The 17,734-nt window shown below is 42.9% G+C and overlaps 1 protein-coding gene across 1 annotated transcript in view; it reads right to left on the bottom strand.

Moving 5' to 3' along the window:
• LOC121333922 (c-Maf inducing protein) overlaps positions 1-17,734 on the bottom strand; it is a 130,443-nt gene that overhangs the window by 17,558 nt on the left and 95,151 nt on the right. Inside the window, exons 4-10 of the mRNA XM_041400726.1 lie at positions 17,363-17,524; positions 16,156-16,197; positions 13,460-13,522; positions 11,968-12,048; positions 8,600-8,703; positions 7,941-8,045; positions 6,830-7,183 (exon numbers count right to left, since the gene is read on the bottom strand). Coding sequence (XP_041256660.1) covers positions 6,830-7,183; positions 7,941-8,045; positions 8,600-8,703; positions 11,968-12,048; positions 13,460-13,522; positions 16,156-16,197; positions 17,363-17,524 — 911 coding nt within the window. The remainder of the gene's footprint in view (positions 1-6,829; positions 7,184-7,940; positions 8,046-8,599; positions 8,704-11,967; positions 12,049-13,459; positions 13,523-16,155; positions 16,198-17,362; positions 17,525-17,734) is intronic.

Here is a 17,734-nt window from a genome sequence, read left to right as displayed (position 1 = left end):
TGTTAAAAACCAGAGTATTGCCTGCAGCTTACTGGAAACTTGGCACAAAAGTGTGGTGTGTCTTTGGGAAGGAACGAAGTGTAATGTTCTCAAATGGACAGTATCTACTGATAGCATTACAGACAGACAACATATGCACAGGAACTGTTCCAAAAGAATGCAGTTTTGCAAAGGGAAACTTCTAGCTCAGAGAAATTGAAGATGGATGTATTTCCAAAAGCCTCATCCATCTTTTGAACCACTTAAACCAGAAATATCAATAAACTAGTAAGACACATGATGTTGGACAATCCACAAAGATGTGTTCACAGAAAAGGAAAATTTAAATGCATGAGCAGGGTACTCTTAAGAAGCAACATGCAGAGAAGTTTTACCTGAATGGAGAATTGTGATGTAAAAATCAACCAGGGAAGCAGTTACTACTTGCCCAAGAGCAGTATGAGTTCAGGTTATACAAATGTGTGCTATGTCATGCAAACAACCAACCCATAAGGACCACTGTGAGCTGAAAGTGCTTTAGTGCATTAAAAACCAGAAGAGCACATGTGAAGTTACAGTAATGCAAGAAAGAAACCTCGTGCCCATGCCAGTTGTGCTAGAAGCCACTGAACCTAACTTTTTCCTCCATGAAAAATGCTGTTCTCAGGTCTAAACCAGGGCCAACTCTGAGACAAGGGGTGTCTCACAAACCTAAAGTGAGTGTGAGTCAGTGGCAGCAAGAGCACTTTGTGATCACCTGTTCATAAGGTTCTTTCCAGAGATAAAAAGTCCCTCACCTACTTAGGCACTGAACAAATAAGGAAGATGATCACCTCTGTTTAACATCTCAGAACAGCAAGACATGAAGCAGGACTCCACTACAGGGGTTGTTTTTCCATTTAGTCAGTGTAAAGTGAATACCATGACACACCTGAGGATGGGGCTTCTCACATAAACTGAAATAATGCAAGGAAACCTCCGACACAGCATCTCTAATATGAGCTTTCTGTGTTCTTTCAACAAAGCTTTGATTAATTAAAGCTATCTACAAGATTATTCATTGTCTCTGACCCACAGACACATTGAATGGGTTGGTGACACAGAAGTCTGGCCTGTGTTCAGGTTCAGCTGAAAGTCTCTTGTTAAAGCTCCTGTTAGGAACTTTTTCTGTAGGAGAGAGCTGATGCAACCTATCTGTAGCTGCAGCCCTGAGAAGTGCCACAGGTCTCACTACGTTTGTCAGGTGTGAGAACATAGTCCAGACATTTTGTTTTATTTAAATATGCACACCCTTTAGAAATTCCTAGCTGATTTCATTCTAAAAACAACACATTTTTATTGGTAGATACAAACAGTGCTAAAAGCAGATTTTTTGAGCATGGGAGACTCAGAAGTCAAAAAGCTGAGAGGTGTTAAAGGTGCTTCATATCACATGAGATACAGCACCTACAAATCTTTTCTAACAGAAGGTTAACAGCTGAAAGCCACTTTGAGGCTTAGCTCCTGTGACATCTCAGGCTGAGTGTTACATCACTGAAGTTCCTTCTTGAGCAATCTGGAAAGTTGTGATTACTAATAATATGAACCAATCAATTTTTCATGGCTGAGCTTCAAAGGAAATTGCAAGAGTAAGAAAAAAGTTGTTTTGGAATGAAACTGCAGACAGAATGGGACAGCATCACTGACTTTTCTCAAAGCTGGGGAGCAGGGCAGGTCTCTGAGAGGGCAGTGAAAAGAAATCAGTCTACTTTCCCAGGAGGAGAAGGAAGAAAGAAAAAGGAAACCATCTCCTATTGAAATATATAAAATTTGGTCGCATGAGTGGGACCTGAACATAAAATCTGCACAGCCTGTAATCCCTTCAATGTGAGCTAGGAAACATGAAACAAACACAGCACAAGAATAAAACTAAACTACTTATTAAAAGCCTACAGTGTTTCTCCTCCTCCCACCTATTCCCTTTTCAAAAACATTTTCCTTCTGTCTGTGCTCATCTCATCTGCACTCTTCTTTCATTTCAGACAGTTTTTTATTTTTTTTCCTTTTTCTTTTTTTTTCAGTCCATTCAAAGCTCCCAACACAAGACAAGTGTTTGAAGCAGGGAAAGAAAGGGAAATGGATTAGTTCTGGCTGCAGTGAAGCACCAGTGCAATGAGCCAGACAAAGAGGCTGGGCCAGGAGAAGGGAGCACAGAGCCACAGGGAGATTCCTGGGACAAGCTCCCTTCCCAGCTCTTCCAAGGGCGCTGGGCTCAACACTCATCACACAGCTCAAATCCCAGGACTGACTGGCCTGATAAAAGGGGGAGAAAGGCTCCCTGGCTCTGATTTTTGCAGGATTTGCAGTTCTAGGTGAGCAGCACAGCAGCCGGGCTGCAGCCCGACCCGCGGGCTCCCAGAAGCGCGCGGGGGTCGCGGAGCCGGGCGGTGACAGATCAGAGCCATCACCTGCCACTGCCACAGCCCCCCTCAGCCTGAAACTGTCCCAGGGGACTGGCCAGGGCACAGAACAACCAAATTAATTAAATAATCCCCGACTGCAGTGACTTTGCCTCTGGGCCATCATCGCTCTTGGCCTGCCAACATAATACATTTTCCTTCCCCGGGATCACCTTTCACCAAAATGAAAACCTGCCCGCGTGTCATGTGCGGCACAAACAATCCAAAACACACGAGCAGCCCAGGGCAACCTCGATAAACATGACATAGGATAATCCACTTGGGATATTCAGAGCATGCCACTGACCTATTGGGGAATGCAGAACAGCCAGGGGAAGCTCCAGTGGGTGCTCGTGTTTGGAAAGCTGTGGCTCTCATCTCTGAGACACTGCATGCCCCAAGTCCTTGGGGTTTGGGGGTAATGAAGAGACAAGAGCAACTACCTGGAAGCAGCTTCTTCTCCAGACTGAGCAGGCTGACAAGGTAACCTCTGCTGTCAGATAAGAATATGACCATACCCCCAGACATGCACCTGATCCCTTCTTTCCCTGGCTCTAGGTTCAATTCCCTGAATTGCATGACATCAGGTTTAGCTCAGGGTGCCAGGGCAGGTGAGAAAAAGCCTCATCAGAGCCCCTGTCAATACAAGGCACAAACCTGCTATCTGCAAAACAGTGAGGTGCCTTTTCATGCTCAGCCTTCTTTTGAGATGGGCTTGTTTGGCTTTTTCAAAAGAAGAAAATTTAGCACCATTGAAAGAACCTAGAAAGGTTCTGCCCTGACTGCTGAGAACACAAATGGGCTCCACTGCTCACAGTTGGCATGGAAGCATCAGGAAACAGCAACACTAGGTTGCCCAAAGCAGGTTGTGACACTGGCCCCAGAGAGGGGTACAAGTGTCTGGACATCTGGACAGACCCTTGCCACTACAGGCAGCCATGGAAACAAAAAATAACACAGACAAAGGGCAACAGTTTATGATACAACACCAAAAGAGCTTCCCCAAGAGGGGTCTGTTCTCACAACCAGTTGACCTAGATTTCACTGCAGACAGTTTCAGTGTCTCCCCCACCCCCTGGAACCAGTGGGAGGTGAAAGAAAACTCTGAAGTTCTCCAGCCCAAGGAGAGGACACACGGCCCCTTCTACTGCAACTTTAACCATGGTTGTCCTGCTCAAGCACAAGTCTGGCTGTGCAAGACATTCCCAAATGCATGGAAACACTAACATGCAAATAGGAGCTGGGCAATGCTGAGCCATTCTCAAAGCCTCTAATTTAAGATGATGAACAGAAATTTTGCAGTTAGTTTAGGGCATTTTCCATGCACCAGTTTAAGACTTGTAGTATTCAGGAGGCACTGGCTGGTGTCAGTAACACTATCAGAGTCCACAATGAGTTACAGAATACTGACACAGAAGTTTGATCCACTTTTGAGTGCAGGGCCAAAATACTACGTTACCCTAGAGACTGTGTCTCCTTTAAAATCTGCCCAGACTTTGGATCATCTGCCAGCATCTTCAAAATCATGATTTTCTATTTTCCTTCAGTATGCAACAGTTGTGTTTTGTTACTCAACTGCATTAGAAAAAGGGTCAAAGATGTTCTAGGTGCTGTAAGAGCGCTACAGATGAACTTTCAAAACTGCCCTTTCAGCTTTCTGTGCAAAAAGTGAAGTATTACAGTGATTGTTAAATAACATCTTCATCAGTATTAGAAGAGAGGGTTTCTCCCAAAAAGTAAGCACTATGTAAGAGTCAGGTAAACAATAAAATGTCCTCTGTTGAAGATACTGTTGAGAATTCTTATTTGCTAGACTTCCAATAATTAAAATTTGCCTAAATAAATTACTCCCTGCTGCCCTAAGTTAATTATGCAAAAAAGGTATCATTGCTGGTGACTCTCTTGTTTTGATGATGATACTGAGTCAGACACCTAAAAGAACAATCAAACTCAATGCTAAGCAACTTATTTATGTTTGGCTTACCATTGTTACTAATAAGAACATTATTTTACTGAATGCCCGCTGAGAGCTCAGTTGTTTTATAATTAATGTTTTCTTCCTACTGGCATGTTCTTCAACTCTCTTTCTTCATATTCTCAGATTTTCAAAGTACAGTAATAGTATTTCATGCAACAGAAACCCTTTGTTCAGGAAGAGTTAGAGCATGAAAGTAATCAGCATCACAACAGCATTATCTTGTACTTTTGGTAATAACTACAAGTCCTTCTAAAATGCTTTTCCATCACTGGTTTCAGCATTTAAAAAAACAACATTGAAAATCTTTACCTATATTTAACAAGTAAGGAAAACGAGGCACTTAAAAGTGACTTATCTAAGACCTTCCAGGGAGCCAGTGGCAGAATGAGGAGCAAGCAGATTCTGCATTACTCCTTTCAGGCACCCAAAAAAACCAAGGGATGAACAGGAATGGAGGGGAACTCAAATGAGTGGAGCCACAGCCAGAGCTCTGCCTAAGGAGCTGCCCCACAGGCTCACAGGTTGTGATTTCCCAAGCAGGGTGTGGGCTCTGGCAGGGCACTCTGAGGAGAGTTGCACCAGTTTTGTGTTATCATTGGTCCCTCACTGCACACATCCTGTGGGTTTCACCTTTCAGAACTCCTGTTGTACAAGCAGAAAAAGGGCCCAAAGCTGCTCCACACCTACAACATCTCTAACAGTAACATATTCCCATTTTTACTGCGGCTGTCGAACAACTTGATTTTTAAAAAGACAGGAAATGCATCAAAAAAAAGATATTATTTTAAGGTATGTAGTGAAATGAGCTCTTTGCGTAGCAAATTAAACGGGAATTGGGACCTGGGATATCAAATGTTTAAAAGTGGAGAGAGACTGTGAGGAAGAACATGCCCATTTGTGAATTTGTTTATAAGTGTGTGTCAGCTGCATGATGAAACCAAAACCGTCAATGCTTAGTGAGTCAGCATCCAAACCAGCATCAGGACTGGGAGAGTGCTCAGTGTTTATGGAAAACAGGGAGAGTCAAGGGGACAGGAATAAATACACGACGTGTTCAATGCAGCACCTGGGTGCATGGAGACTCAAAAGCCCCCAGATGAAGCAAACTCAGATACTGTGCTTTTCTTAATGCAATCATTTTTAAAGGCAGAAGAACCTGGGCCACGGGGAAAAAAAATACCAAATTAGCCTTCACAGCAACTTCCTGCTCAAGAATCTAATGGGAACAGTATCTGGTATTCACTTGTCCTCTCTCCAGTTTTGAATGAGTGCTTAAGCAACTGCAAGTCAGTTGTGTAGTGAGTGGAAGAGTGATGCTGCAAATTTGTACTGTGTATTTTGAAAAAAAAATGAAAATGTGGGACAAAAACCTTCACAAAACCCTCCACCACAGCAGTCTGACCTCATTTTATTCCTTGGTAGTGTACCCCCAGATTTGCATTTGTCTGCAGTGTAGGCACATGCTCGTGGTTTACAGCAGAGTCCAGATTTCACCCACGTCCTGGATTCTAGAAAGTTCAACTGTGACTTCATTAGGCCTTACACTCTTTAAAAATAATTAAGGAGAAGTTTAACAGTTTGTCACAAAACATACTGCAACTCAGTATCAAAGCTAGTTGTCAAAGTCAACAAAGATGTTTTACTTCGCTTCTATTACAAGCTCCCATTCTGCAGTCCACCTTTTCTGTTATTCCTTTTCATTTATTTATCCAGAGAAAACCAAGCTTTTCCTGAACAACATATTCCTTTATATTCCTGTTTAAGATATTCAGATTTGCCTGCCAGGAATCACCTTGCCACCATTTTGTGGCAAAGACTATTTGAACACCTGGGGCCTAATACAGGTCACTGTACCAAATCCACTGGATTTGGTTAATCCACTGTACCAAAGCAACTGGACAGAGACTCCACTCTAATACAAGCAAATCTGAATAAGTCATAAAACTTCTACAGCACAAGAAGGGAGAATATCTAAGTGAAAAACAATGACAGCATCCAACTCCTGCTAACGTCAGGGCAGTGGTGCTGCCTATCACTGCACAAGCACCGAACCTACCACAGACCTGCCTTTTCTAGCTCTGTCTCAGGCAATCCTAAGAGCCCTGGAGGAGACAAATGGGGTTTTTTAATTTATTTTTGGTGGGCAAGAACAAAAACAGAAACCACTGGCACCAACATCCCGTCTTCTGTAAAATGCCTGAGGCTCCATGTACAAATAAGCTTTCCATTTTCATCTTCCTAATGCTATTTTTAGAACATCTTGGCAGTGCCAGATGCCTCTTTCAAAGGCTGGACTCTCCAGAGCTGGAGTTAAGATTTACAACCACGTGCTGGCTCGCCACAGATGTTGAAGACAACAGCCCTGCGGGAAAAGCCCCCCCCTCTCATTGTTAAGATGACACTGTTCTAAAAGCTGCTCAAGACAATTACTCACAGCATCTTGAGGATTTCCACGTAGCAGCCCAGGATCCTGTCTGCCTGGGCACTCAGCTCGATGCTCATGGTGCTGCAGGTGGGGCTGACCATCAGGCAGTCGATGAGGTTGGGCTCGCTGTCGTTGCCAACGCCGGCTGTCATCTTCTGGTTGGCCGTGTTGTTGCGCTCCACTTCCACGTGGATCTCGTTGGAAGTGACAATAACTGGTTTGAGACGGGATTCAGTCAAGGTGGCCTCCTGAGAGACCAGGTCAGGACTCGTGTGAAGAAGGCGGAGGGGGAGGTTGGGCTTTCGGTCACACTGCTGCTGGCAGCCATTCCGAATTTCCTTCAGGCTTGGCGAGTTGTCCCGACTGAATTTCAGAAAGAAACAAATCATTTCAGTAGACAGACATACCAGCAGAGAGCAGGAGAGAGAGTGCAACACAGAAGCCACAATTTTTTGCAATTTCCCACTGCACTTCACCCCAGCCCACCGGATGGCTTTCCTCTGTGCAATCGGATTACCGAAATCAATTAAAAACATTAAAAGGCTCCAAGAGGACTGCTCTGCAGCCCCCATCTGACAAAGAGTTGAGCTTTTCATTACTGTAATTGACAACCAGTTTAGTCTAAAGGTGAACTTTCCTGTCCAAGTTGTGCAAAGCTGTAACAGAATCCATGCCCAAGTATGTATCTGGCTATAGTACATGCCCAGACATTTGTCTGCAGCCCTCGTGTCTGGAATTTGTGTTGGACACTGAGCAGCCCCTGTCCGTGCTCTACCATGAGGAAAGTCAGATAGGCATATAAACAAACAGGAAACATAGCAGAGGGGAACCCTCAGTGTCTACTGGAAAACTGGCTCGTGTGTCAAGAACTGCGGCGAGTGAGGAATCAGATTTTCCACAATAACGGAGACAGCGCTGTGAAATCAGCTCGGGTTCAAAGCTGCAGATACACAGGGATTTACACACAACCCCTTCTTCAAGGCCTCACCCCTGCCCTTCCTCATTCCCTTGGTGAGTGTCAGGGAAGGAAGGTTCAGCTTCTCTCAGGTTTTCTAGCACACCCATCTCACAATGATCTCATTTGTGAAGAACACGTGGTCAGCTGGGAATTCGTACTGACCTGTTGATGAATTCCTCATAACAGGAATAAATGGCAGCTAAGCAGACAGCTACAAGATTTGGCAGGACCCTGGGATGTGGGCATTGTCCTGTTGGACCATGCATGCTGGAAAACAAAAAACAAGATGATCTCATTGCGAGGAAGGTTTCTGTGGGCAAAACCAGACAGACAGAACGAGGTGACAGACCTGGATAGGCACCCTTGGGGGATCTTCAGAAGGGCCATAACAGAGACATATTTTAACCCTGTAAATCCAATGGCCCTACTTATGAACAAGGGTAAGCTGAATCATCAATTTAATTCATGTGGTATCCCTAAAGTCCTCCCAAAATCTCACACTTGAGTGAGCATGATGCGCTTGAAAGTTAATTTGAATCATTCTGCAGAGGCTTTGAGCCTAAATGTATATGAAGAACATACACACAGCAAAGTCCATTAGCTTGCAGTGAGGAATTAGAAAATCCCAGACTTATCTGAGAACTAGCATTTTGAAAAAGAGACTTCAGCAACACATCCTGAGGGACTTGATTAATTTGCTGTTTGCCAGTACCAAGAAGCACCAGCCACTGTTAACAGCCAGTAAAGCAGGGCTGGGAGAAGTAACACACCAAAGCACGGACACAGGATTGGAAATACACCATAAATGAAATGTAACTAACCTGTGAATAAACTTCTTCACCACCTCCATTCCAGCATTCAGCTCATTCAAAGACAGAATGTACTCCTGAGTAAAGAGGCGCAACCGAGGGCACTTCCCAAAATCCTGTCCAAGAAGGAGAGACTCGGTGAAGATGTTGAATGCACATCAAGACTCAGGGTTTTCAAAGGAAACCAGCTCAAACACAACTGAATTCACACTGCTATTATGCTGACAAGCTTCAAGAGAAGAGCATCGCTGCACACTGAAATGTTCTCCCACTAATGACAGCATTTCCAATCTCTTCTTTCCTTTATACACACTTTGAAAACAAAGTATTATAAGTATTAAAGTATTTCATTATGCATTCTGTGTAATGAAACAACTAAAAAACCAAAAAAAAAATCTCACCTATACTTACATTTGTTTTGCACTTTTCACTTAGTATTTTTATTTTGAAACACATTTTTTGTTTGGCGATTTTGCTTCCACTCCCAACTGCAGGTTTTTAGAAATAAAACTCAAAAAATATTATATTTCCATGTTTGGCATGAGTATCTATCCTGGCTTTAGAGAAAATCATTTTGACATGCTATCAATATGCAATCAAGTACAAAACCAGAGATCAGTTTTTTCTCCACGGATTTTACTCCAGCTATGCTGTGAATTTGACAGGTGAGCTCAAGAGTCACTGTCTTTAAATCCTGCAGTCAGAGAGGCACCTGCTAACTGAAATCCTGCATCTCCTCACAACACCTGCTATTTTTAGATGTGAAAGGAGTAAATTCTGCTGTCTGGTGAGTGCTATTCCACAGCACATTTCCTCACATTTACACAGGTGTAACCTTATTACACAGGTGTTGCAGAACTACAGAGCTGAATTTCCAAGTGGGGAACAAGGTCCACTGAGGACAAACAAGCACTCCCAGCTATTCCCCCAGCAGCTGCCTGTGGAAGTTATCCTGGAAAAAAATACATGGCAACTGAAATGTTAAAGGAATGCCACAAATGGTAATGAACTAGTGGTCTGTAAAGGGGATGATAAACTCCCAGAGCACTGAAATTTTCTGTTAACTCGTTTTGGTTTCAGGCACTTCTGTAGCACAACCTGGTAAGTTTTACAGCCAGAGAAAATGACCAAAAACTTGAAAACAAGCTTAGGCTGCACAATATCTCCTTCAAGCCCTAAATGTCACTGCTGGTACTGAATGGCTGCCTGGTAACTTCACCCAGCAAAGGGACTGGGGGCAATTCCACATCATTACAATTAACATCATTAAACTTTTAACAGGCTCCTTTTGGCAGCTGCAAACACACTTGATCCAGGAGACCATATGTGCTTCACAGAACATTTGATTAATTTCATGAACATGCCTTGCAAGGCAGCTTTTGCAACTGCAATTTGCTTATGAAAGTTTTCAGCCTGTCTAGGTGTCCTAACTAAGCTGGAATCGAAGTCCAAGAGATCATAAAGAGGATGTCATTGCTGACCTCTGTAAAATAAATATTTCTCTAGATGTAATATAATGCCCTATCACATACCAAGCACAGAACAACACACACCACCAATACTGTCTGCTCAAAAAATAAAAAGAAATCAAGAAAGAAGGGTTAATATTCAAGCATTTGGGCTGAGTCTACAAACAGCTAAAACCCAACGGTTTGAGAGGTTGCTGAGCACTCCTTAAATGACTCAGCACACAACAGCCTCCACTCCTGCATGTAACCAGTACTATCACCAAGACAAAAACCTATCCTGGTTCTTTTGAGGTGTTAAAATCAGAGATAAACGAGACACTCTTCCCCTGTTTTATAGGTAGAAAACTGCGGAACAAAAACTTGTTGGGAATTTTCAAAGGCTCCAGAACAAGCTGGAGGCAAAGGTGGGAAGAGCCAGCTCAGTCTCCTGCCCCAGGGACTGCACGGGGCCTCCTGAGGTGATGAAGTTTAGTGTCCCTCTAAAGAGTAACTTTATTTATGTGCACACACACACACATTCTCTAAAGCACTATTCAGTACAGAAGTCCCCAGAGGGTGGTAAAGTGCCCAAATCCACTCCAATTAATACCTGACACCATAAATTCTCCAACTACACACTGCGGTACAGACATGTTGATTTTCAATCTGCAAATGTTAAGTATGGTAAATATACCCAATTCTCTGAAGCTAACCAAATACAAGCATTACACTATGCATTTAGATTTTATTTGAGACCCCTCAAGAGCTCTGGATGCTTTAAAAAATCAGTCTGGAATCCAAGAATAACATTTACAGAATATTTCACTGAACACTACAGAATATTCAAAAATGTTTACATGTCTGAATAGTACTGGCATAAAGCCAGGAATATGACCTTTTTGCCATCTTGGGCTTTCTACCTAGTTCTGTAAACTCAGGGAGATAAATAATAAGATTGGAAAAATAAGAAATATGAACTGTTTTCTACTGGGTTCATGCTAATCACAGCATGACAACGGATGGTCTCTAAAATTATATGTTAGTGAAAAGAAGTTGATTATGAAGTTACAGAGGTTCATCCTTGAGATCACAGCCAAATCAATGGCCTTAAATATTGTATTTTATTTATTTGTTATTCTTTGCCACTGCATTGTGAAGTAAGGCTTCTTCATGTAACTTAAAAACATTGGCAGGAAACTTAATATGCCACAAAAGCTGGAGAGCTGGTAAATACCCCAGACCTCTATTAGGAAAGGAATATGGATCATGTAAGCATATTTTCAGAGTTTGGGGGAGGGAAATCTGGTCTACAGGGTGGAAAGCCAAGCAGGGCATTTATTTCAAATACTGACAAGGAACTGATCAGCAATGAGAAGGAAGTCTGGGTAAGAACAGCCATAAAATGACAGAGTACCTAAATCCTGTAATGATAAGGAAGAACAGCAATAGAAAAGCATAACAATATTCAGGAAACTGAGGTAAGAACTCACTAGACATGGCCTAAAGAAAAATGGAAACCAAGAGGGCTGGTGGTGTCTTACAGAAAAAGTGTTGAGGGCCCAGTTCAAAATGAACAAAGTCCCCATTCTGCCTTTGTTATTTATTTGATTTTAAACTGTTTTAACTGCAAGGATGGCATGCAGGGAGTAAATAAGGAGCCAAGGGCCAGGTGGGAAAGTGCTGGAGCTGCATATGCTGCCAAAAGAAACATCCCTCAAAACACGGCTTTGCTTAGATGCTTTTGAGGATCCCACTGAAAGCTTATTAGCTCTGCACTGATGAAGTAACACAAAATCACATGCAGCATTCACACTCTGGAGGGCAGATTTAGATACAACAGGCATGACAGGCAACAGAGCAGCTGCTGATCACAAAAGGTGTGGCAGTAAAACCTCCCCAAGCTGCTGGAGCTGCCGTGGCACGAGCACTCACCATGTTGTGTTTGAGGATCCTCTGCACCACTGGGGTGAACACCTCGATCACCACCATGGACCGCGGGCGCTCTCGGCAGTGCTGGAAGAGCAACGGGTCATGTTGTGAGCTGCAGCACTCCTGGAGATGGGTGTCCCCTGGCTCCACACCCCATGCATGGATTACCCCAAGATTATCACGATCCAAGGGCTAAATTAATCTTTCCTGAGATTAAGGCACTCGTAACACTGCTCGTTCCTATGGATTTGGTGGCATCTAGTAGAAGATTCCCATGGGAGCTCACAAACTGCAAATTCCCTTCCTTGTCCCCCATTCTTCCCAAAACTCACTGCAATGTACCATTCTGGGGTCTTATTGCCAATAGTTTTAAAAGGAAAGAGGCTGGGGACAGGAAGATATGATCTCACAGGCAGTGTAATGCCACAAACCTCCTTTCTCTGGGATCCAGCCTAAAAACCTGTGGTGGATCTTGGAAGGTACCAACAACTCACTCTCCCATCACAGGATGAAATATATAATCATAATGTATCAGTCAGAGTAATTTAGGTTGGGAAAGACCTCTGAAAGTCATCTGGTCCAACCTCCTGCTCAAGACAAGGTCGATTTTGAAGATAAATTCTCCTTCTCATTACCCTGTCCACTTCTGCTCTGGGAAGTCCATAACCTGTTTCCCTTCCTTCAACTGTACACATCCCATTGCACACATTTACAGACAACTGGGTGCCCATCTCTGAGAAAGATTAAAGGATCAAAAAATCTCAAATCAGGAATAAAAATGCATCAAGTCTGAGGCTAATGATGACCTAAGAGTGCTTATAAAAATGTAAGTCAGAGGAGTTTCTGTAACTTGACTCAGTTTCTGTAGGAAGAAGCTTCTGTAGGAAGAATAAATCTGGATGGGAATTACAAGCAGCATCCAGAATGTTTGACAAATGCATACCCAGACAGCAGCAAGCAAATTTAACCAGACTCAAAACTGAAACACAAACAGGCCTCAAGGAACAGCAGTATTTTTAAATCCACAAGGTCTGCAATCCAAGGTACTCCAAAGTTTATGGATAAAGGATACAAAATGCAGCCTGGATTTACCAGAAAAGAGGATGAATCCTTATGATCTTCCCACTGCCATTACCCAATGACCAGATACCATAAGGGCTGAGTTATACACACCTGAACAGAGTGGCTGCAGTGATTTCTGCATTAACTAAACACAGCATGCAGTAGGACACCTCTTGTACCCAGACTGAGGTGTGGGAGTCTCAAAATTTTAACTCTCACACAGTATCAGGACAAAACACTCTGATATACTAAGCATATGATGGTATTTATCATCATGGTGCTGTTCACCACTCCAGTATCATTGCTTGCTGACCAAAAACTGAACTCAATCTGGGCAGGAGGTAAAAAGTTACAGAAAAAGAACCACCCCCCAGTCAAAGAACTACAGTCACAGTCAACTATGAGATTCCAGAAAGCAAAGCTCTTCTGATACCTTGCAGAAGAATTCACAGAGGTCAGGAGGAGGATGGTTGTTTTCCAGCAAAGGTGCAATTGCCTTTAAAAAGAAACGGAGAAAAAGCAGAAAAATTGAATTTCAAGGTGTTATGGTTTGAGTATTAACCTACGACACAAGGCAGCAACTGGAAAAAGCATATTGCAGGGAAGTATTTTTCTTGGGGGCATAAAAGCTCACTTTTAGAAAAGGACAAAACCATCAATAGAGAAATTAAGATGTGGACGATGCGTTAATTTTACAAGTAAGCTCAAGCACACCTCTGCTATGAATCCTCAGAAAAAGTCTGCTTTTAACTACATCAGTGTAAATATGTAAAACAGGCAAAGGAGTGCACTATTTATCATGGTTTAAATGGAAACAGGAGCAGACCTTTTTGTTTTAAGATGTAATAAAGCAAGGATGAATCTGGCTTGTTGTTTCAGTTAGAACATTTCCCTAAAAGAAAAAAACTGAACACTACCACACACACATATCCTTTGTGAAGGAGTTCAAGCTCTATTTTTTCTGTAAGAGCTCACTAAAAGCAACCTAGCACTGCTCTTACCTGGGAAGACACTATTTATCAAAATCAAGCATCTAACTTTGTAAAAGCTGAGATCAACCATTCCTTTGTCGCTGCACAAACCGATGTGCTTATCCTGGTTAAACACACTGGAGGTCATACCTGCCACTGAGGGGGTAATGAACTTATGCTGCTGTTGCTTCCTTTGTAAACTAGAAAATGGTACCAGAATAATATATTCTGTGTGGTGGTGCCTTCAGGCTTTTCCACTCTTCAGTTACAGGGATTTCCAGTACCCATTTTAATGTAAAACACTAAACACAGAAGCCAGGACATTTTGTATTAAGCAAATGAACACCGGATATTTTATCTGGATGGCACCTGGGGTTTTACTAAGGCTTTGCTTTGGTTTTTGCTCTCCCTCTCATCTCCTTACTCAGCCCTGTGAGTCTGCTTGCAGCAGCTGTGTTTTCACAGAGGTCAAGATTAGTGTGAATTTTAACAACGAAACCCAAGGAAACTGCAAAGCTCTGTTTGGTTACATGTCAGAACTACGATACCCATTAGCATGTGCCATCCTTCTGCAACTGCTCACTCCTCCTCTGGTGGTGGCCCAGCCACAGGGCACTGAAGGAGAACATAACCCCATCCAGCGAGCCCAGAACATCTTTGTTCCCCATCCTACACCTGAGTTCAAGGTCTTTCCTGAACCCATCTTTGGGATTGTTTGCTTTAGGGTATCAACAACAGAGAGGGTCACAGGTTATGGCTCTGCCTCTGTGGTCAGTGTGACAGCCTGACAGGAACTTTTCCTGGGTTTTCCTCACGAGTGCCATGGCCAGAAGCAGCCACGTGCTGTGCCACGTGTGGCCCCATCCCGAGCAGGAAGGGATTGGTTGGGATATTGATCTGCCCCAGCACCATCCAGAGAAGGAAAGCTGGTCCCATCTGCATGGCCAAGCAATGTGTACTTTCCACATGCTACATAAACACACGCTATTAGCAATTCTTTCCAGGAATAGCCCAGGTTATCTGGGTAATGGCAGTGAGCTCTCAATGCCCAGGAACTGCCAGCTCCTTAATGGCTTGGGCACAACCTGCACGAGGGCAGGACTTGGACTGAAGAAGCCATCACCCAGAACAGAGCAGTAACACAGCCTGAAAGGACCTTTGGAGGCCACCTGGCCCACGTTCCCTGCTCACAGCAGGGCCACCTCTCATGTTTTATTTAAAAATCCTTCCCCTAGTTGTAACTGGGTGCCTGAACTACCCTTGGCACTAGAGTTAAACGAAAGTTATAGCAAAGGAAAGTAAATGCTACTTCAGAAACTTCTCTCAGTGGCTGATTCCAGCTAAAAGGGTACCTTAAACAGCAGTTAAACACAATTAACACCTACTAGCAGCCACCTGCCACCTCGTCATTTTGCAGAAAGAGTCACAGAGATGTGATACAATCAGGTGGTGGTGAGGCTCTAGATTAGATTACTGTGAAAATCTCCTGGAAACTGCCAGAAAATTAAATTAAATCACAGTGATGAGGAACCAAGTTCCACTTCTCTGATAAACTGTTGAGATCTTATACTTTGTTTCACAAGAAACAGAGCTGCCATTTGATTCGCTGATTTCTATGTCTAAATATATGTGACCTACAAAAAAGAAAAAAGTTGAAGAGGATATTTTTACAAATAAGTTAGCAGGGAGTTAAACTGGAATGACAGAAGAGCAATCCCTTGCTCACATACCCTCAGCAATGGAGACATTCTGTATATGGTAGCAAGAGACCCTCAGGAAACTACTCAGCCTAAGGGTTTTATAGGGCACATCTGGAAATGATGGGGTTTGACTATTTAAAGTACATATACAGATATGGATATTGCTGTGCTGCCTCCTAAGGAGGCCCTTTGGAGAGACTGTTAACACTCAGCATGCTGTGCTCTCTCACACAGACTGATGAGAAAGCTTTATTGTAATTCATCTGTGAAACAAGAATAGAGAAATGACAAAGCCACAGAAAAAATAGACAAATGGTTTTCATTCCTGCCTAAACTCAGCAGCATTGGTGGAAAGGCTTTCACATTTGCCCTACTTCACTGGGGCAGAGACAGGCACTAAGAGAACTGTTATCAAACAATATAGATTTGTCCTCAGCTTTTGACAGAAAGATACTCACCACAATAATGCTCTCATGGTCTTGAGTGGTTAAGTTGTTGTTCTGAAAGAGATGAATAGAAGAAAGATGAGTGAAAGAAGAGCACCCTTGAGTTGGTACATCAGCACACACAGTCCTCAGCCACCACCAGACACAAGAAGAAAGGCTCAAGACTCAATTGCTTATTTTCTGAATAAAAACCATGGCATTAAAATCATTCTCCTCAAGGAGGTGGTACAGTGCCTGCTGAGGACTGGTGCAAGCCTTCACTGCTCCTTCAGCTCAGCACACAAACACCAGGATGCCAGAGGTCTCAATCCTCTCTTTCAAGTTGAGAAAGTAAAGCCAGTAATACATTCCTTTAAAATGCTTTCTTAGCACAAACTGTAAGTCTTTACAAAAAATATTAAAAGGATTGTTGTGGTGGGTCTTTTTTGTGGCCAGTTTTCCCAAAATTCTTTCTTTAAACATGGTACCAGGAAAAGTCAATAAATTGACTGCAAGTCACTTATGCTACCACCTATGCAGAAGAGTTAGCTCTGTGCTTTTTCAGCAGCATGATCCATTCAGAGGTTACAATGGTGTGAGTTGCTAAAGTTTTTTACTATTGCAAGAAAAAATAATAGTGGATTTTTTTGTTTATATCAAATCCTTCTGCTATCACATCAGAACAAAGACAAGAAAAGCCTGCTTGGCATTACATTTCCTGTCCATTAAAAGTTAAATATTTGAAATAGATATTATAGGAGGAGAGAGAACTCTGAAGAAAAACACTTTTCTTTACCAGATTTAGTACAACTAAAATAGCTATACAAATAATTTATTAGGGTGTGTGTATATATATTGGTACAAAACTGATTGGTCATGGAAGCAAAGCCAATGGAATAGGAGTCAAAGGGAGCTTAACCACTGACTTAAGTCACAGGAGTTAAACCCACATAAATTTACCGTAGATTATTAAAAAACCCAAAGAAACAAAAAACCAACCAACCAAAAAAACCAAACCAACAAACACAACAGAAATAGGGCTTGGTTTTTTTCTAGAAATCTACATAAGATGGGTCAAATCTTCCTTCTCCCCAGCAAGTGCAAACTCCACTCAAGTGAGCAGAAGTCACGAGCAGACTCGCAGGCAGAATTTTGACAGCCCGAGTTAAAATAAAACCCACCCCCAAACTTTTAACTGTTTGTCTCTCATCTGAGAGAGACAGGAGCCCTGCTGAGGTACCTCTGAGAGCAGCTTGGAGACGATCTCCAGGGGTGCCTGGTGGATGGAGTCGTCCTGCAGCGGGGACGTCAGCGCCATGTCCACCAGCGTCCGGATCTCCTTCAGCACCACCTCCCAGCGGCTGGGGTTACTCAGCACCTTCTTGTACTTGTAAATCTTCTTCTGCAAGACATGTGAAAGGGCCACACTGACACCGCCATAAACCCCCTGAATGCAGCTGTGCTTCCTACTGCCCAAGGGGGCTGCTTGGTATGTCCGGTTTTGCCTTTTCTTGTGGCTGAAAAGCTGAACTTGAAACATTTAAATGGACAAGAAAACCTTTTATGTCTAAACCAGTTTCTTCTGTGGAAGCAATGAGAAACCATGATTCTT

This window comes from Onychostruthus taczanowskii, unplaced genomic scaffold (assembly GCF_017590055.1).
Source record: "Onychostruthus taczanowskii isolate IOZ18803 unplaced genomic scaffold, ASM1759005v1 scaffold18, whole genome shotgun sequence".
Taxonomy (NCBI): domain Eukaryota; kingdom Metazoa; phylum Chordata; class Aves; order Passeriformes; family Passeridae; genus Onychostruthus; species Onychostruthus taczanowskii.
Note: the sequence above shows the minus strand (reverse complement) of the source record. Positions and strands in the feature narration are given on the sequence as shown.